The sequence below is a fragment of the Mytilus galloprovincialis genome, chromosome 13, assembly GCF_965363235.1.
Source record: "Mytilus galloprovincialis chromosome 13, xbMytGall1.hap1.1, whole genome shotgun sequence".
Lineage (NCBI taxonomy): Eukaryota > Metazoa > Mollusca > Bivalvia > Mytilida > Mytilidae > Mytilus > Mytilus galloprovincialis.
In genome coordinates, this window is record NC_134850.1 from 63,855,098 (window position 1) to 63,876,664 (window position 21,567).

General features: G+C 30.9%; 1 protein-coding gene across 4 annotated transcripts; it reads left to right on the forward strand.

Moving 5' to 3' along the window:
- The first annotated feature begins 525 nt into the window (after window positions 1-525).
- On the forward strand, window positions 526-15,443 carry LOC143056838 (uncharacterized). 4 transcript variants are annotated; one of them, XM_076229999.1, is made up of 9 exons: window positions 739-878; window positions 2,263-2,797; window positions 3,579-3,615; window positions 4,117-4,176; window positions 5,179-9,056; window positions 12,249-13,022; window positions 13,267-13,303; window positions 13,555-13,611; window positions 13,943-15,443. In XM_076229999.1, exons 6-9 carry the CDS (start codon window positions 12,474-12,476, stop codon window positions 14,323-14,325), a joined length of 1,026 nt encoding a protein of 341 aa, XP_076086114.1. In that variant the 5' UTR covers window positions 739-878; window positions 2,263-2,797; window positions 3,579-3,615; window positions 4,117-4,176; window positions 5,179-9,056; window positions 12,249-12,473; the 3' UTR covers window positions 14,326-15,443. The 4 variants fall into 4 exon arrangements, with proteins under 4 accessions (XP_076086117.1, XP_076086116.1, XP_076086114.1 ...); XM_076230001.1 differs by lacking the exon at window positions 13,555-13,611 and having other exon boundaries at window positions 738-878; XM_076230002.1 differs by lacking the exons at window positions 12,249-13,022; window positions 13,267-13,303; window positions 13,555-13,611; window positions 13,943-15,443 and having other exon boundaries at window positions 526-878; window positions 5,179-5,571; window positions 5,696-8,360.
- The last annotated feature ends 6,124 nt before the right edge of the window (window positions 15,444-21,567 follow it).

A 21,567-nucleotide genomic window follows, 5' to 3' on the forward strand; every position in this document is an offset into this window, starting at 1 on the left:
CTTATTCGTATGCAATATATATATATTTTTTCTTCTGAACGAAAGATAGTGATGACTATTTTCCTAGTGTTGGGACTAATCTGATAAGGAAAATAGTATCATTTTATTTTTCAGGCAGAAGGTTTCCCTTTTGTCTACTTAACTCAGGTTGTCAACGTTTATCTTTACCTCTACATATAACAGGATTATACTTAGGCTTTATATTAGTGTATATGTTTTATTGTGTATGATAAACTACAGTTTGTATATTTACAATAAATATTTTGAAACACGGGAATATATTTTTGATAATTCATGAATAAGCGAATATGAATTTCCTAGTAGTACATTCGATTTAATATAAATACACAAGTTAAGTTTGTTTATTTTTACTATTAATCATTAATTAAAATCCAGCATTTCACATATGTGTTATTATTATGCTTCTTTCATTTCCAATCGATTAAGTGTAAAGATAATACTAGTTTTTTCAACGAACGCATAATATATAAACGAACAAAATAATACACGCCAGAACTTTTCATCATTCGTTTCAAGGATAATCCCTTCAAAATATGATTTATATGTCCTTTTTCGAATCATGTACACACATGTAAACGAATAATAGTTCAAAATATAATGCCCACTTACATGTACCACGTAGTCACGTTTGTTAAGTTGGAATATTTAGCAAGTTTAATATTAATGGTAAAATAAAGAATGTCTTCTGTCTACCTGTATTACAATTTTTTATAAATGTTTTCTCTTTAAATGTATGACAAATTTAAATCGTTGGACTATCAAAAATTGATAGCTATTTTTAGATGTATGTCATGTACAATTCATCCGGCAAAATTTTAAATAGGACAAATGTAATACTGTTAGAAAGAAAAGGATCCGTAAGTAAATTATTCAATCATATTATCACTACATGTTAATTAATATAATAATAATTATAATGATAAAATAATAACAGTAATAATAGTAATAATAACACAAATTATTATAACAGTAATTAAAACATGTCTTTTTTGTATTGGTCAATATTGAATATTTCTTTGTTTGAGAATTTTCAGTTAATCATTGTTTCACAAACTTTCATGTTTGATAAAATATCCACCGATGTGTTGTCCAAAGTGATAATAATAATTTTAGGATAATATAAAATAAAATCAGACCTTTTCTGACGACATGTTTGATGACGATTCTTTTGATATTGTGGAATATTCATTTTTATCTAGGAAACCAAGGTTTATTATTTTAATGTGATGGTTCTCTTCTTAATGTTTGTTTTAAAGGACAACCGTAACTACTGTCATACAAATGAGAGGTTTAGCTAGCAATACAAACTAGGTTCAATCCACTATTTTCTACATACGAAAATACTGTCCAAGTCAGCAATATAACAGTTGTTGTCCATTCGTTTGAAGTGTTGGAGCTTTTGATTTTGCCGTTTGATAAGTGCATTTCCGTTTATACTTTTTTTCGAAGTTCAGCATTTTTGAGATTTTACTTTTTACTACAATATGATCATTTACTTATTATTTTTTTTAAAGGGACCAACATTATACACGTACAAAATCATGTATAGCGTTATTCTCATTCTCTTATCAACAGAAGATGAGACTGTCATCAAAGTGAGAGGGTTAATGCTATAAACCCAGGTTTAATCCACCATTTTTTACATTTGAAAATGCCTGTACCTAGTCAAGAATATGACAGTTCTTGTCCATTCGGTTTTGATGTGTTTTATTATTTGATTTTGCCATGTGATTATGGAATTTCCGATTAGATTTTCATCTAAGTTCAGTATTATTGTGATTTTACTTTTTAGTATATAAAAAAAATACTTAGTTATCCGGTTGAATGATTTTATTTCTACCACAATAAAGTTTTTATAAATTTAAACATAGCAATTATTATTCTGTTCAGAATGACGTTTTTATAAAACAAAGCATTTATTGTTCTGTTCACAATCACAATGAAGTTTTAATGAAGCAAAGCATTTTTTTTTAAATTGAAATGAATACTAAGCACTTCATCATGCAGGACGGAAATAGATGCACGATTGTGTGTATCTATTTATAACCTTTCAATTTAAATGCAAATTGGTAAATAACTGCTTTTGCATGCATGCAAGGCAATATGAATAAAAAGTATAGAATAAAAAACAAACAAAGATTTTCCTGTTGTTAATCAATATATTCCTCTGTAAAATATTTCCTATATGTGCTGTTTCCATATCTAAACATAATCTTATACCTCTATTTTTATTTATCACAGGAAGAAGGAAAAGGAAAAAGTCTGTCTTCTGTTCTATTCTTTTCGTTTTTTAATAATTTGACAAAATTCTTCCTTGTTATTAAAGTCCTGTGTATTTAATATGTCCTCAAGTGAAGAAAAATGCTCCAATCAATATTCAGAGAATTCTGCTTATTGTACAGTTGTAAATTGTAAAACGAATATGGATACAAACGAATATGCTAGAGACAAACTTTTACCATTACCGTTCTCAACCAAAGATCACCATAAAACCATTCTATCCTATCACAAACTGAAGATAAGTTTCATGTGTATGTTGATCCTGAATGCCTTACTGTTAGTGGTTGTGGTAATCTGTATGCTGATGATTGTACCAAATATCTCAACAATGGACGATAAAACACCGCCACATACTTCAGATAAATTACAGGATCACGTGACATGTCTATCAATAAAGAATAAGCTTAACAGACTGTACAGAAACGGTCAAATGGTAGAGAATGTGAAAGATGACGATAAATGTTCTATGGAAGATCTGATGGACTCATTCGTCCAAGTAAGTATGTCAGTAGTTGTAAACGTTCTATGGAAGATCTCATGGACTCATTCGTTCAAGTAAGTATGTCAGTGGCGATAATTTTTTTTTATGGCAGATCTCATGGACTCATTCATTCAAGTAAGTATTTCAGTGGCGATAAATGTTCTATGGCAGATCTCATAGACTCCTTCATCCAAGTAAGTATACCAGTGGTTGTAAACATGCTTAATGAAGAAAAAAAGTATGAAGATATGATGTGTATAAACTTCCATTGGCAGATTTACATTACTCCTTTGTTCAAGTTAGTAAGCTATTCGTTAATATACAGTGGCCAGTTGTTAACATCTACATCATGCGGTCCCTTGTGAACTGTCTTATTACCAATTATATCACATATTTTATTTTTTAATGTGGAAGATCTATCATACTCTTTTTTACAGGTAAATGGCCCAGTCATTGATTAACATACATGTTATGATAAAAGTAATAATAACTGTCTTTATAACTTATATATAAGGTTTCGATTTTCTATGTAATATTAAACATAAAAGGAAACTGTTAATACATCATTAGTAAATCGCAATTGTAGTTGTTGGGGTGGTATTTCTCATATTAAATTTCATTGTTGTGCATTTTTGGGCTGTTTTTGTCTTCTGTCTATTCGTTCAGTCATGTTGTTGTCCTACATCCTTTTTGATTGCTCTTTGGCCTGGTTCCTCCAAACCTTTACTTCATGCGCAGAGATAATCGTATAGAAAAAGTTACTATAAGTCTAGCTATGATTTTATTTCTATTTTAGCATGTCGAAGATGTAATGCAAAAGAATAAATCACTGGGTAAGTTCAACACATTGACGTAGCCGCTCTATGACTATGTTTGATATTATTTGAAGTTTGTACTTCTTGCTAAATAGCTATCTGCTGTCGTCTAGGTTAATCATCGCTTATCAAACATTGTGTTCCGTTGCATGGTTTCACCAAGATAGAACTACAACAACACTACACACAATACACGTAAAAGAGGTGATTAGGATTAAAGGAACAATACATGCATTGTATGTACGCACTAGATTATCTGAAAACAAATCACCACAAAAACACTAATAATGTACACCAGACTAGGGATCAATTGAATTCTTGATCCATGAAATAAGAGGACCATTTTATTGGCTGTAAAAACTCTTATACATAATCTTTAGAAAATAATACAGAATTTAAATTAAAAAAAACTCTAAAATAAAATGAAGTAGACCAAACTGCAATAAATACAATAATAAATTCAAACACAACATTGTTTTCTAAATTTCAATTTACAAATTGAGTGTTTATCTGTTACAGATTCTGCTGCATTCCATTTAGTGACAAATAACACCTATACGGACAGATGCCAAGACAGCAGTAAGTTGCTTTTTTTGTGTACATGATAATAGACATCATATATTTATGTCAAGTTCGTACGGCTTCTTTAAGAACGACAAGGCCATACACCATACAGTTGCTGGTATTATAGGATACAATCATATGAAAATAAGAAGATGTAGTTTGATTGCTAATGAGACAACTATCAACCAGGGACAAAATGATGCAATTATAGGTCTAAACAGTTACAACCGAGGACCAAATGGTGCGTTTACAGGGCTACATAAGTATCAACCAAGGACCAAATGATGCAATTATAGGTCTAAATAAGTATCAACCAAGGACCAAATGATGCAATTATAGGTCTAAATAAGTATCAACCAAGGACCAAATGATGCAATTATAGGTCTAAATAAGTATCAACCAAGGACCAAATGATGCATTTACAGGGCTAAATAAGTATCAACCAAGGACCAAATGATGCAATTACAGGGCTAAATAAGTATCAACCAAGGACCAAATAATGCAATTATAGGGCTAAATAAGTATCAACCAAGGACCAAATAATGCAATTATAGGGCTAAATAAGTATCAACCAAGGACCAAATGATGCAATTATAGGGCTAAATAAATATCAACCAAGGACCAAATGATGCAATTATAGGTCTAAATAAGTATCAACCAAGGACCAAATGATGCAATTATAGGGCTAAATAAGTATCAACCAAGGACCAAATGATGCAATTATAGGGCTAAATAAGTATCAACCAAGGACCAAATGATGCAATTATAGGGCTAAATAAGTATCAACCAAGGACCCAATAATGCATTTATAGGTCTAAATAAGTATCAACCAAGGACCCAATAATGCAATTATGGGTCTTAATGAATATAAATGTAATTCACTAAATCAGCCGTACATTCGTGTCTATGTTGACATATTCACAAGCTTGAAAAAACATTTCAATCTGTATCTGTAAGCTTTCGTGAACATCTCAGTATGAGTTTATGTATGGATCTTTTACTTTTTACGTTTTACAGAAACATTACATTGCTTGAAGAATTGGAAACTATCAATGAACACAACTAAAATCTCCGTGAAAGATGAAATTATAGAAGTACCTTCCAGTGGGCCATATTTCTTGTACAGTCGTGTTGTAATTAATGCCAAGGTTAACAGTCATGTGAATGATATGGAAACAATCACCCATTCCATCCGATCTAGTAACACAGGACACCATTTCTCTGACGTCGAAACAAGTATGGTTAAATGTGGTGTCATAAAGAATACAATGAGCCATATCAGTTACATTGAGAAGATACAGTACCTAGAGCAAGGCACTCAAATTAAAGTAGCTCTAGACTTTCCAAAAGACATTATAATGCAACCCTCGGTTAATTCAGGTGCGTTTGGAATGTTTAAACTTTGAAACTATTTGAAAGCAGGGAGAATGTTAAGAAGAGCTCCTATATAACCCATTGAATTCGAGAAAACTATTGCTTGTATAAAGCTAGAAGATCTACGTAATGTTCCACAAAGAGATTTTATACCATTAACATTTAAATATGAGCCAAAGTCTTACCCCAAATACGTACTTTTCATATTTATATTGTATGAGAATGAATACGGGGACACAATATAATTTTTAGGGTAAGGTATTATTGTGTGACATCAAAATTGACAATTTTGTCAATATAGCTTTTCCATAACATTTATGACACATGATGATCGGTAATAATACCGTGATCAGTGTTAGTTTGCTAAACGTTCACCGGAAAATAGTTCAAGCATTTTCAGGTCGAGAACACATAAACAATGGATACAATATGTGGGAAGTGAAAAGTGTCTCTCGACCAGGATAGAGGCCGAGAAGTATGCACTGTTACTGAAAAAATGAGGGTATGTTTCTCAGGGATAGATATTATCATTTAGAAAAGTGCCCTTTAACATCGGGTGTATCGTCCCTATTCCAAACAGTCGTCATGGCTGCGTACTGAAACATTCCGCGCAGCCAGAGCGGGTTATGTCCAATTCACGACCGTTTGATTAAAACTCTATGATCAAAATTGCATTCTAATCAATGACTTCTACATATATAATTTCTTTTACGTGTCATTTAATGTTTGCCGAAATCGTTTGAAACAAGTTATATTGTGTAAATAAGATATATGACATTTGTACGTAAAGCTTTTGCAGGCAGCTGACATAACATCATGTACTTTTTTTTTTATCACAACAGCATGAGACTATCGTGTATTTAAATTTGTGTGATGCGATAACACTTTGTACATCATGGTTTTATTGTGAGGTATTTGTTTTACTGCTATGCTGTCGCAGTTATCAAGACTATGACTTTGTATCAACAGGTTACTAAAGACAGTATTTAGAGAGTTAAAATCAGGACTTGCTGGCATTGTTGATAAAGCTGGATAACGTTTTAGTTGTGTTGGTATAAAATAGTTACCATATATTGTATATTGTACACGAGTAAAACTTGTTTATAATAGCTCACAACAGATTGGATAACATTGATAACCTCTAAAACTCTGATGTCGGTTGTTTTAGTCCAATATGAGCATGTTCCATTGACCAATGATACCCCACATATCCTCCATCCGAATATCGAAAAATTACATATGTAGCTTTCATCATATTTTCAGAAATGAAGTCAATTAAACAGATCTTGCTCAATAAACATGTCCTTTAACGGTATCTTAATTATAGAAAGTGATGCATATGAAGAAAAATATAAGAAACAAAATCCAGCATGAAGCCGTCACAACGTTTATTATGTCGTCTTGGATCTCTATCAACGCTTCATGTTAACCCTTGTTGGTTGCTACTGAAAAACGGAATGCACCGACTGCTCTTATTTTCGTATCATTGAACCGTAACTGTAGCTAGCAAGAACTTAATAATCTTAATACTTTTAATCGTTCTCTGTAGATGGATTTTATAGAAAACGCAATTTGAAGTGAATGTTTATTTTTAGACGTACAACAAATGTTATGTTCAATGAGGCATTTTATAAGTTATAGTTGACAGTATTTTTGGATTTATATTATCTGCATAGATTAAGGTGCATTTCAATGATTTTTTTATGTACATTATTGCATAATATATTTTATTCATAAATTGTAGATTCCTTCATTTCTCTTGTATCAAAAAAGGTAATTTCCCTATGAATGATGTTTTCGTTGAATCTGTATATAAATAGACACTTCCTTTTGTGTATTCTAAAATGAGATCAAAATATTAATACCTGGAGTAACATTACCTGTGTCTGTTCCAATAATCAGACCACTGGGACAGATAATATCGAAACAAATTTAAAATGACTCACCGGAAAAGTTTTACTTAGATGTACTCGTACTGAGAAGTTTGTATTTTTAAAGAATCCAATCATACTTGTGTACGGGCGTAAAGTACCACATGAGATTAATATATTACTAGGTTACTATATCATGTAAATATATGTTTTTTACAATTATTAACTCTATAATTCATGTTTCGTATGCTTTTCAAGTTGACTTTAATTCCTTGATATACATGTATGTATTTAGTTGAATTTTCTATAGTACTTTTAAAATTCACAAAACTAACAGCCAATGATTGTTTGTAATTAGAACCTGTTACTATATATAGTTGCAGTACTTAAAATAAAACCAGACAACTTTATCTCGGGAAATCTCTCATATGATTTTTCCCTGAGAAGGTAAATAAAGGTCTGTGATGAAGATTTGCTTTTGGTTCACTAAGTGCAAATTAATTCAACGACGTGTGTTATGTATTACTATAATATATATTCCTATGAATCTATTATGTCATATATCTTTCTGCCGCACATTCAAGTTGTACTGCACCGGGTGACACGTACTGTAATCTTATCTTGGTGCTTTAAATCTGTTTGAACTACCTGTAACAGCAGCTTTCTATGTAGAAAACAAAGAAAAAACACACTGATTACCTGAAGATTATGATTCAGAGAGACATTGTGGTTTGACGTGAAAACTGTTATACCTATTCCGGTGTGGTTTGTGGCGACGAAAGATTTATATGTACTTCCATCACTAAAGGTTTTATAAAGCCATCTTATAAGGTTATTATAATACGCCGTTTTTATCAGTATTAAATAAGATAAAATAATGTACAGAATAGAAATAAATATTTTATGTAGATTTCTTTGTTGAATAAAAATGCAATATTTACCGATTTACAACAATATCCTTTATTAATTTTAAAGTATTAGTATAGCTAAATGTACTAGCTGAAAGATGAATTAGTAAAAAGAGAAGATGTGGTATGTTTGCAATGAGACAACTCTCGACTAGAGACCAAATGACAGAGAAATTAACAACTATAGGTCACCGTACGACATGGAAGTTATTTTTGGGTCTGAATTTTAGAAAGAAAATTAATAACTACAATAAGTGGAATATAATCTGCTATTACATTAACTTTATACAATAATGTTTTATACTTAACTACTTTGTCAAACATTCACACTGTCAGAAACTATTAAAGCACTACAAGGTGTTATGTTTTTGTAAACGATTAGAATAAGGTACTGTGTCAGAATTGCTGCCAAGAATATGTATGTGTAATGAGAAAATGAGGTTATGTTGATATAAAGTGCAATGACTGGAATTCAGATATCTCGGTCGTTATTCTGTGGTTTAGTTAGACTTTTCTTTGTCTGAATACGCGGTAACCTATAATATTTTCATATATATCGTTGTGATTTCATTCCGTTACATCGAATCTAATATAAGAGATGTTTTATAATAAGCAAAATGTCTCGTATTATTGCTAAATATAACAAATAAATTGGAATTCGAAATAATAATCTCAAACTGACATTAAGAATGCAGATTAAAGAATAAGGATTGAAAAGTGATTAGAACATTGCATTAGTTATGTAAGTAAACTAATAATATCATAATTTTACTAACGATAATGTACTTGGTTTTTGTTGTACTAAATAAGCCTAAGGTGTACTAAAATTAATTTGAATTGTATGTTAGTTTTAAGAAAATGTTATTTATTCTATGTATTCAACCTGTCACTTTAGATGTAGTTATAAAATCTGTCATAGTTAAAATCATAGAAATTTTTTGAAATAGGAATATCCAAGTGCTTAAATGTATGTTAAAAACACACAAATATATAGAACAGAGTAAGTAAAGACATTTATTATATCATTATTTAGGTGTTTTTTTAACTAATATTGAAAACACAGAATAATTTTAAAAGCTTAATTCGAAATTTTGTGTAGACCATCAATACACCATGCGTTGTGAAAGCAAGTTTGATTCATGTCATACGTCTCAATCTGACCGAATTTCCTCCCTTTCACTGTTTCCCGATTTTTATCCGATGCACTAAACGATTTTACATGGATTTTACTCATTGTTCAGCCCATTCGGCGACGTAAAGTTTTTTACCTTTTTTTTTTGTTGTTTGTGGACAGTTGTTTCATTTGTAATCAATCCATATCTCCATATGTTGTTACATCACTATTTTTTTTGTACAATGCAAAACAACCTCAAAATGCCTATTAGAAAATGATTTTTGATTTGGTAACAAAGAGTACTAACTGTTTTAAGTAATTCATAATAGAATATAGTTATTATCAGTACGAGAAAGTCAAATAGATGGCATTATAAACATTCGACTTTGATGTACACAAATATGTACAACAGCTTTGAATAAATATATTTATATATTCTAAAGTCATTATAAAAGACCTTCGTGGTTATTATTCATTGAATAAACTTAGACACATATGGAATAGATGTCAAAGAAACTGCTAGCAACTAAACAAAATCAGAATTTCCTCAATGCGCAAGAACCATATAATTTTGAATTTATTATTTATTTTATATTTTATAATATTTTAATAATTTATTATTTTCGAATTTTGCAATAGTTGGTTTATTTTCGACAAACGGAAGCATAATTTTATTAAAAGGTTCTTAATTTGTCCTGGTATTGATATTCGATAGAATTTAATATGGATATACACCCAAGAGTTTTGTATTGGAGAAAACTACAACGTGGAATATTTGATATTTTTCAGTTTTTATCTTCTGTACTTCGGTATATAAAGGTCATATTCTCAAAATATTAATCAGGTTGGGATATCGGACTTTAAATCCAATGCCTCTTGCATGGAGAGTGCCTACTTCTGCACGTTCGATACCCCTTTTTATGGGGTTGATTTGCCCATTGCTTTAAGAGTTATTTTGCCCTGGATATCCAAGAAATATTTGCCACTGGTGATCATCTTGCAAAAAAAAATCAGCCAATCAAACTAAGTATTTCTAGTAATTATGTTTTGATAGTTTTTGTCTCATTTACGTATTTAATCTACTATAAACAACACAATGAATTAAACATAAAATGAAGATTTGCTTCAATAAATATATGAGCTGCATAAGCTTAGCTCTTAGGTCCTTATGTTATCTTTTGACTATTTGCGGACACAAAAAAGGACCATAGGAGTTACGGTTCCGCAGCTATAAACATATCAACATGTCAAATTATAAATTAAACCACTTTACAGTAAAGACAAAACTGAATTAAAAGAAAACGTTATATAAACAAAAACGAGTTCGGACAGTCACGCTAGTGTGAAATACATTCAGGGGAATGTCCCAAACTCTTTTAATATGTATCTGTAAATTCGGGGGGGGGGGGGGTGCTACTCATCAAAATTAACTTTTTGGCTTGATTCTAAAAAGAATAACGTTCAAGGGGACATAATATTAATTTTACATTAAATGTATATTGCGTCACGTATATCAAGCAAGGGTGGATAATATTACCTGTAGATAACACTCGTATGTCTAATGATTAAATTGAAATGAAATTTAACTATATATATATACCCGGATAAACCCAACGTCCTTGGCTTACATTACTGTTTACGTTTATAATAATATGCGGCTGCTTAGCAGGTCGTAACGATTTCAGAAAATCAAGGGACGGCTTATGCTTTTAATTTCAAAACATTACTAACTGCAGAAACACTGGTTAACTTTGAGTTATTTGATTTGAGTGTAGGAATTACCCCCTATAGCAAGTAAGTTTTTTTTTCTCAGTTGTTCCCGTGTTTACTATTTTGACTGATTTATGTTTACATATTAAATCAGGTGAAAATTGTGGTTAAACAGCTGATAAAGTTGGTACACTCCAGGTACATTTTGTACTCCAGACTTCTATTCATTCAAATCGTATGAATATTAAAATCAAAACTTATAAATGCAAAACAAGAAATAGAAAAGTTAAATATTTCAATGTGCAGCATTTCATTTGTTTTATAACGACATAATATGTCTATTCACCTTACTTTGTTACATTCTCATTTTACAATACATATTTATCATTCTTTATAAATTATCTCGGATATATAAAATTAGGACAAGATCAATTTTCCTTGAATTCATTTCTTTTAAAGAAAATTTTTAAAACTATATTGCGTCCTTTCTAAAAAAAATCCTTGTTTCATGAGGGTTCAGTATTGGTCTTAAAATAGTAGTTCCTGTATCTATATGAAAAAGAGTACACAAATTGTAACATTATTTTGATATATTTAATGCCATATTTAGAGTATCGATAAAAATAGTCTGTTTCCCAGCCGTTATAGAAATTCTTGACAATACTATTTGTATATTCCGAAGGCATACTGGATATTTGATGGAGGGGACCAACCTACGATAGAAAAGACTTATGAATAAAGAATATTCCATGACCAAAATTTTACCTTAAAAGACACAAATATACACGTCTTTTGGATACAAATTAAATTTTTGGGGAAATTGGTATTAATCAATCAAAATTGTTCCATGTTGTTAGATTATTTTGAATTGTTACTTAATCATTAGTATCAGTATCATTATTTACAAAATGTTTATCTTAATGACAATCTAAACTGTTTACGTAATATTAGTCATTCGGCGTTTAAAGCATCAAAACTGTATTATGATACTAAATCAGGCATATATTTAAATAGTTATTCGTATTTCAGCTATATACTTATAATCTTCAAAAAAAATAGATACTAAAAATAAAATAATTAGTAATTACATCGAATCTTTAATCTTTTCAGTCAAATACGGAAGGGAAATATATATGTGTCTCCGGAAGAAATAATAACTTGATCAATTGACGTTACAATAAGACACTTGATACAAGAACGATATACAGACCAATGAACACTTGACACAAAAATATACTCCGGAACACCCGCATATCATAATTTCTGGAAAACCTAATATAGACTTTTTCTACTAGTAAAATATAATACTTAGTAGTATTTTAATAAAAAATTAAGATGGGATCACGTGGGAAACCTCGACTAACATCAGAATCTTCACAAATATCAATGTGTCAAAATTGTGAGAACGAATATTGTGAAGTTACAGACCAAGTGTCAGATTTAGGACCCAGAAGAATGACAAAACAGAGTATTTCAGAAAGTTTGTTGGGTCCGTCTCAATACCACGAGCTTCACAAACAATATACCGAAATAGTGCTTTCATATCACAAACTAAAAATAAGTTTCACCGTGATGCTGATCCTGAATGCAATATTACTGGTGGTTGTTATCACATGTATGGTGTTCATCATCCCTCACATATCACCAAACAAGGTGACTAACTCGAATGACAACCTTAAACCAGACCAGCCAACAAACCTTCCAAGAACTGGTGAATCAAAGGAGCCACAATCTACAGTTACTCCTCCAACAGAGAAATCAAATGTTATTCCTTGTCAATATATTAAAGACGTTCTTGGTAAAGTCTACATCAATGGTCAAAAGGTGGATGAAGTTAATGGGAAAATGTGTACTATCGAGGATTTATTAGATTCTTTGAAGAAGGTAAAACCAGCTTGTGAATACAATGTTTTTTTATATCTTTAAGTTGACATGATTAGATCAGTGTGTGTCGTAAAACAAAAATAGTGGTGCGATTTCTTTTCCGAAATATATTTTCATATGGTACATGTCATTAATTAATTCTTTGCAGAGAAAACATTATCTGTTAGATATAAGTAAATGACACAAATGATATTAATATATATACTAATGTACAGCTGTTTACGTTTCTTTTTTTCTTTTTCAGTACATAGATAATGTAGAAGATGTTAAAAGACTCAAAGGTACGCACCTGCATTCTTTATTGTGATTACTTATTATATACTAGACTCTTCTATTTTCTCGATTGTATTTATTATATCATTCATTTTATCAAATATCTTTTTTTTAAATTGCATTCCACTAAATAATAGCCTTGATAATGAAACGAACTAATGGTTGATAATTCAGCTTGGAAACGTTAAATATTCTAATTGTACCGACGTAAGGTTTTGTAAAAAGACGATATATATATATATATATTCTTTCATTACAGAGGCTTTTCATTTTACAGCAGATACCACAGATCTAACAACATGCAAACGAGATTCAAGTAAGTGATTACACAAGTGCTCGGTAACAACTGATCTAGTTTGATTATCTTTTGGAAAATTAACATGGAATCTGGTGAATTGTCTCATTACGTAACTCAGCTCATCTAAAAAGAAAAGTGCTTCTATATACTTGAATGTAATATTTAGGTGTAAAAACCCGAAGGGATATCTACCACCAGAAAACATTTTTTTGTCGACCTTTTTTTATCTATCACTACAACTAGAAACATATATCTTATGTTCTATTCGCTGAAATTCTTAATTTAATTCCCTTTCTTCGTAGTATATACAATGTACAAACAAATATATTAGGTTTGTTTTCTATTGCAGAATTACTTCGATGTTTGAAAAATTGGGAAGAAAAGTGGGGTACAAGTAAAATAGATTCTAATGAAGAGGCCATAATCGTGCCTAAAACAGGAATATATTTTATTTACAACAGAGTAACCATTATGATGAATGTAAAGAATGCAACTGTTATTGGTGATATTGAGCACAGTTTGCGTCACAGCAATAGTGGTAGTGACTTCCAAAATATTGAATCAAGCAAAATCGCATGTGTATCAACAAACGGTGTATTCCATCATGTCAGTTATATCGAAAAGGTGCATCACTTCACTATAGGCGATGAAATAAAGGTTGCGCTTAAAACACCATCACAAAGAAATGCGTCTATTCAGAGCTCCAGCTCGTTCGGAATGTTCCAGCTTTAACAGATTTAGCCGATGTTGATAAACTGTTGATATTAAGAGTAACAAAGATCTGATGACGACAATGATTACATTCGGTGGATTCGTATAAATTTGACTTAGGCCATGTATCTTACACTAGAGCTGTGTTTATATAATATTTACGGTATACGGGTCCGTGTATGATAGAAAAGAGACATACTCAAGGGTCTGACAGACCGACTCTTTCAATAATTACTCTAACAGTCAAATTTTACTTACGAGTACTATCTTCTCGAGAGATATTCAAAATAAAGTCGTTTGGTCATCTAGACGTTCGAAACTAAGGTTACAATGACACAAAGATCTTTCATTATGCATCGAATTGGAGCATGAAAAATGACATTTGTGATATATGAAATCACTTCATCGAAATAGCTGTACAAATGTAAATATGTTATTGAAATAATATACGTGTACAAAAACGTAATGTCCTGTAGATATTTAACATTGTTCATTGAGTCTAACTCATTTACGTCTTATATCAGCAAGGAAGCATTTGCTCTATGTGCCAGTATAAACGTTATATCTGTGATAATCTTATGATATTGTGTTCACTTGTGCCATATACAAATTATATATATATATAAAGATGTCCTCATTTAAAAAAATATGGACATCATTTGATAATATGTTGTAATTATCTATACTTCATTTTGATCTCTGATGGAACTAGTCAATGTTGAACATTGTAGAATGTGACAAACGATGTTTAAATTGTGGGTATCACGTTTTTATACATATGGGGACGACCATATGATTAGGAGGGGGTGGTGGACCTGTGGTAGAAAACGTTTTTGAATACACATCCTTATCTTGTACGAACAGAAACGCATAGTCTTGAATAGGCAGATTGTTGTTGTTGAATACATTCTGCTAACAAAATACAGGGACACGTGCGGGTTCAAAGTGAAAATAAAACAAGCTAAAACGATTTGTACTCAATTGGTTGTCGTAGAATATTGTATTATAATAATGCTTTTACAGTATGAATTCAAATGAATTGTTGCTCAAATGTTTAACTACATATCTGTAGCATATTCCGACGAGGAACATTTGTAGATATATGTGTTATATGCGAAATAAATAAAATAATAAATTGATACATTTGTAGTGTTTTCATCAAGTTATAAGATTCCCAAATTTTGAGGAGATTTATTTTTTTAGAATCCATGTCAATCTGAAAGAATAGTTTCAAATGCATACAGCTTATTAGCTGCAATTGGATAACAAACTCCCTATCAATTCGACAGTGATGTTATGCTATTTTAATTCAGGGAAAAGGAACTATCCAAAGTGTCTACAAAAATCAAAACATTTTGTTACAAAATATATGAGTTGCTATCATCACCAAATGTATTCACATAAGTAACACTCTTAAAATATTAGAAAAAACAAAATTAATATCTTGTCGATACAGACGAATACTGCAAATGACCCATGCAACTTTCTTCTTTCAATACATGACGGTCGTAGCTTCAAATTGAGACCGAAAATGCCTGGTTTGTTGCTTCCTTGTTTTGTATTGCCAGCACTTGCCTGACCTGCTGATTATTCGACGAGTGTCTATGCTAATTTAATGATACAATATATTTCATTAGTCTTTTATGGTGTTAGACAAGATATTGTAAAGTAGTCATGATGATAATCATAATTTCTTTAAGATATGATCTCCTGGCAAGTCTACTACGTTTATAATCCGATGCCATTGTTTTATCCGATATCATATATCTATTTATCTTGATAGAGTATACTATATTAGTGCTATTAGTCATATATGACCCTGAATAAAGTTTTAAATAAACCTTTCAAGTATAAACACAATTAGACAGGGTCTTTAATTGTTTTGTTCTCGACGTTTACTTGTTGATATTTGATTAAAACATTTCTATATAATACATTTCAGCAAACTCCAAAATTTATTTTACTCTAAAGGCTAATGCTCTTGTGCAAAAGTCAATGGATCAAGCACTGCTGATGGAGTTTTAATTCTCCGAGGGTATCACCGGCCCAGTAGTCAGCACTTCTGTGTTGACTTGAGTAATCATTGATATTTCATAATTATACATAAACTGTTTACAAAACTTATAATGTTTTAAGTACTGAGGCTTTTCTACCCAAGGAATAGATTACCTTAGTTGTATTTGGTAAACTTTTAGGAATTTGTGGTCCCCAATGCTTTTCAACTTCGAAATGTATTTAGCCTTTTTGACATTTTTGTTATTCGAGCGTCACTGGTGAGTCTGTTGTAGACGAAACGTGTGTCTGGCGCAAATACAAAATTTCAATGCTGGTATCTATGATAATTCATTTGATGCTTCGATAACTGCTATTTTGCCTGTTATGGTTTTTTTTTTGTAAGAGTCTAGTTGATATCAATAAGAAATTAGTCGATGATACCATTTTTAATGAAAAGTGAAACATTAGGATTTCACAAGTCCCATACTATTGCGCGTTTGCGGTTGCAAATGGTTCGGTTATCTTTTTGACTTTGCAATGTATATATTGTTAGTTTAAATATTCAAATGACCGTTGACCGCTGAAAATAGTTAAAATATATAGAGAAAACGTTTGGGACGGTCTGAAAGATACCCGTAGAGACATATGACAGCTGGGCCGATGTGTTCGTTAAGCCAGGTTTTACTGTATCTTTAGACTGTAAACACTATCCTTTCCGACCTAGATAAATCATTTTAAAAGTGAAGGACGTACTTTCGGAAAATACGTATATAAGTTTATATTTATTTTATATACACCTCTTTCTTGATCTTTTATATATGTGTCAAAAATATTGGATTCAATTTCACAGTGGGGGATCACATTTAACTCTTATCTATGTATATTTCACTTTCATTTTCAGCTGGTTGAAAGTGATTATACAACCAATATACTAATTATAAATATACATATACACTTTATCATATAAGTTATAACAATAACTTCATTGTATTTTCTTTCAAATTAATGAAATTAATGCAACGCCTCTCTATATTACACAGAAGTCCTTAAGGCATCCCCATATAGTATTTAGGTCTTGCAGAACAATCATTGAACCATCGTCTCTTGTATTCAGGGGTTACCGTCAGGTATCATCTCCTTGTATAACAACACATCAATCGTTTGGATATTATCTTCTGATATTTAGATCAAACACAGAAGTTACTAAGACATCATAATCGACAACGTATTCAGTGGTTACACAGCAATCATTATAGCAACGTCTCTTTTTATTAAAAAAAACAATTCGTAAAGAGGCACTAGCTGTCAAATTCATGTTCATCTAGTTGACTCAAACTCTTATATGTGATTTTTAAAATAACAATGTAACAGATGTATCCAAATTATAAAAAGTCTAAAATGTACCGCGCATTGGCTCGATAATATGTAGCTTTGTTTCGTGTTTGTTTTAGTAGTTGACCCCAAAGACCGCCTAATGCCATATAAGCGATATTAACATAAAGATAGATAATAATAGATATCAGACTCGTGCATTTGGATTTTTGTATGTCTGTTCAATTTCATAGTATAATAGATTAAAAATATAATAATCATCGTTTTTACCTTATGATAATGGTTTTTTTTTGTGGATCGTTTCAGTTAATAAAATGATTTGCCTTTGTTTCACTTTCAGTGTTAACATTATTTTCCGTTAATATTGAACACGCACAATGCATGTACTATCCTTCACTAGCTAAGGGGTTTAAAATCTAGAAACACCGGTTATATAAAAAGTAAAAAGAGGCGAAGTGTTACGTTCAAACTCATATGTCGCAAAAAAAACAAAGATCGAATAAAAATACTACACCTAGGCCGTTCGTATACAAAAAAACTAATTTAATAATTACAATGACATTTTATCTCTAACATATATGAATATTGGTCAAATTATGTTGCATCGGCCACATTGTAGAATCTAACATCCATATTGGGATGAAACAGATTGTTGCATACTGTCTTGTGAATATCGTTTTGATGTTATTTTTACATTAACAGATTGTAATTTTATATTTAATACATTTAACTTATAAAATGTTTCACGAAATGACTACAAGATAATGAGATAGCAAGCTTCCTTAAAACGTCGAAAGATTATAAATTAACAGGTACACTTGACCAACGTATCATCTTTGTTTTAGTTAAATTTTAACTCCTATCCTTAAGTCAATGACTTTTTTTGAATGTTTCTTTTCTACTTGATGTATTCAGAAACATATACATGTATATTGATATACTGTTCCCAGATGTATTTGTTCAAAATTTGAACTAGGATGGAAATATAGTCAAACGTGCACGTTTCCCGTTAGTAAAACCTTTGCTTACGTGAAAGGTCTTTTTTGTTCTTACATACCATGATTTCCCGTACGCATTCCAAATTTACTTTAAACATATTTTATTTCAAAAAATCATGTACATGGCATACACATGTAAATACAGTGATAACATGTTACAAAAGGATTCGGAAACAAGGTTTCCCTTATATTAATCCGTCTCCCTAAATTCCAAATTTCCCACCCTTCATTCCTATACAGTGCATACACTACATAAAGTATGTATTGCTCATTTTTTTTGTCATTAATATGCAAAAATATTTGCCACTGGACAGAAAGCAAACAACAATTAACTAAAAAAACTTTTTGTTGTTGAAAACTAAATATATACTTCATAACAACTATTTTGTTAGTATGATACGGATGAATAATGTTTTTTAACGTCTAGTGGCAAATCGAATGCATATGTCAAAGCGAAATGTACAGCAATCTTTTGTACTTGACTGAGCTTTTTAGAGACATTTTTCAAAAGCTTGTGATCATATAGACCAATTTGTCAACGCATAACTATCGTAACTTTGATATCTAATAGATTATAGCTATTTTAAAGCAGTTTTCTCAATGATTATCATCTTTAATATGAATAGTTTTTCACTAGCTAAGAACGTACAAAATTCGTATTTTAATTTGTTTGAAGGAAAGCCAATAAATAGAACTTAACTCACAGGGAGATTTACATTCCTAGGTCGGGGTAAAAAGACGTTAGTTTGTTATTGCATGCACCTATCCGGTTTTTTTAATTATCTGTTTGATAAAAGTACATTTGAGTATCGTCTCACAGACTATATCACAATGGTTAGCGAAAAGGAACAACTGGTAAACTGACCACAATAGAATTGAAATCAAGTTTTAGGAATCCTGGCGATCCTGTAGAATACTTTCAAAACCATAAACTTTAAATTCCAACTTCCAATCAATGTATTTTAACTAACCAATGCCATGTTGTGTATGATATTTCATTTTTTTTACCAGGAATTACTAAGTGCATTATAAAAATTCTAGTGTTTACAAAATTTCCCAGTTTCGCAATCATAAAATGGTTAAAAAAAATTATCAAAGTTACCGTCCTAAAATCTGTAAGAGGAAATAGTATTTTTCTAGTTATATAATAAATTGCTTTATTTTAGACAAGCATTGCTTGGCTTGATATGCAGAAGGAAAATACATTTTCTAGCGGGTTCCTTATAGGTTTCCAACAATCCCCTTACACTGTTTGTTTGTCGTGTACTAAATTAAGTTCAATAATGTAATATATATCATTAGTCAATTACACTGTTAGACAAGATATTAAATTGTCATGATGATAAGTATATGTCTTCAGGTTTGATTTCAATCTCTTGGCAACTCGTCTTTCTTACCATTGTTTTAACCCGAAATATAATATCTTCTTATCTTGATATAGTATAATATATTAGTCATATTAGTCGTACGTGGCCCTGAATAAAGTAGTAAATAAACCTTATTATATAGAAATGAAAATGGTTTAAAAGTATTTTGATCTCCGACACTAACTTGTTGACATTATGGTTTAGAATTTCCACAAAACAGATTCAATTGAATATTAGTAATGATTGTACTCTAAAGGATATTGCTCTTCTGAACAGCTAAAAGTGGCAATGGTGAACTAAGACTGTATATTGTGTACTTTAAATTTCGGTTGTTTTTTTATGGGTTCCCGTCCTCGTCCCATGTCGACTTCTGTTAACTATTTAGTTATTTCTTTGTAGATTTAAAGCGGAAACACACTTCCGATGAAATTTTAATTCTGGTACCTTTGATAAATATTAAGGAGTATATTTGTTTATAAAATCTTGACGGAATAAGATTAATCCTGTGATGATTATTCTGACATCTTGATGAATGTATGTTATACCATTAAATTCATACAATCTTTTACTGAGTTGTCAAAATAAAGTTTCTATTATGCTTTTTTCAAAATCTAATTATTTGTAAGTATGGGTCGCCGGACGTTCTTTTGCTAAAGAATGTGCAAAGGTTTTTTTATCGAATTCGTGTACATTATGCGAGGCAAATTCAAGTTGATGTTATAAAGAAAAAAACAAGAAAACTACTCCATAGAATTTAAAATAAAATAAGAAGGCAACAGTAGTATACCGATACCAAAAGTCATAGATTGATTAAGAAAAAACGAATCTGGCTTATAAAGAAAAACCAAGGGAAACACATCAATTATAAGAGGAAAACAAAGGAAGAACAGGAACACTAAAGTGCAACAAAAACAAACGCCAACATAAATAGAAACGAAATATTTGATAACAACTGCCATATCTCTTACTTGTTATAGTTGTTATCAAAGGTAGCAGGATTAAAATTTAGTACGCCAGTATTCAAAGTCAAAATTCAAAGATTTGTGAACCGGACATTTATAACAATTTTAACTTCTTCGTACTATGAACATCAAAATTATTCTCCTTAAATATGTACAGGAAGTTTCATCTAGCTCTAATTGTATAGTTTTATTGTTGATATTCACCACATATACTATCTAGTGTTAAATTAGGTATTTATATTACAGAACTTTCTTGGTATTCCTTATGGGAAGATTTTATATACACAGAATAAAATTGAGAATGGAAATGGGGAATGTATCAAAGAGACAACAACCCGACCATAGAAAAAACTACAGAAGAATACCTCAAACGACAAAATTATTTTTCATTTACGTATATATATTATGAGAAACCGTTTTTTTCAAAAGTCATCAATCATCAATCTATCATTACCACAATCCAACAGTCACGTCTCAGTCATTACAGCTGAATGGACGAACTGTGCCAGCTCTCCTTTACCCGCTATCTTCGATGAGGGTTTACAGTTAGATGATCAACGACTTACTACTTAAGATGACAGACACCAATCCAAGCCGTACAGTTAGACG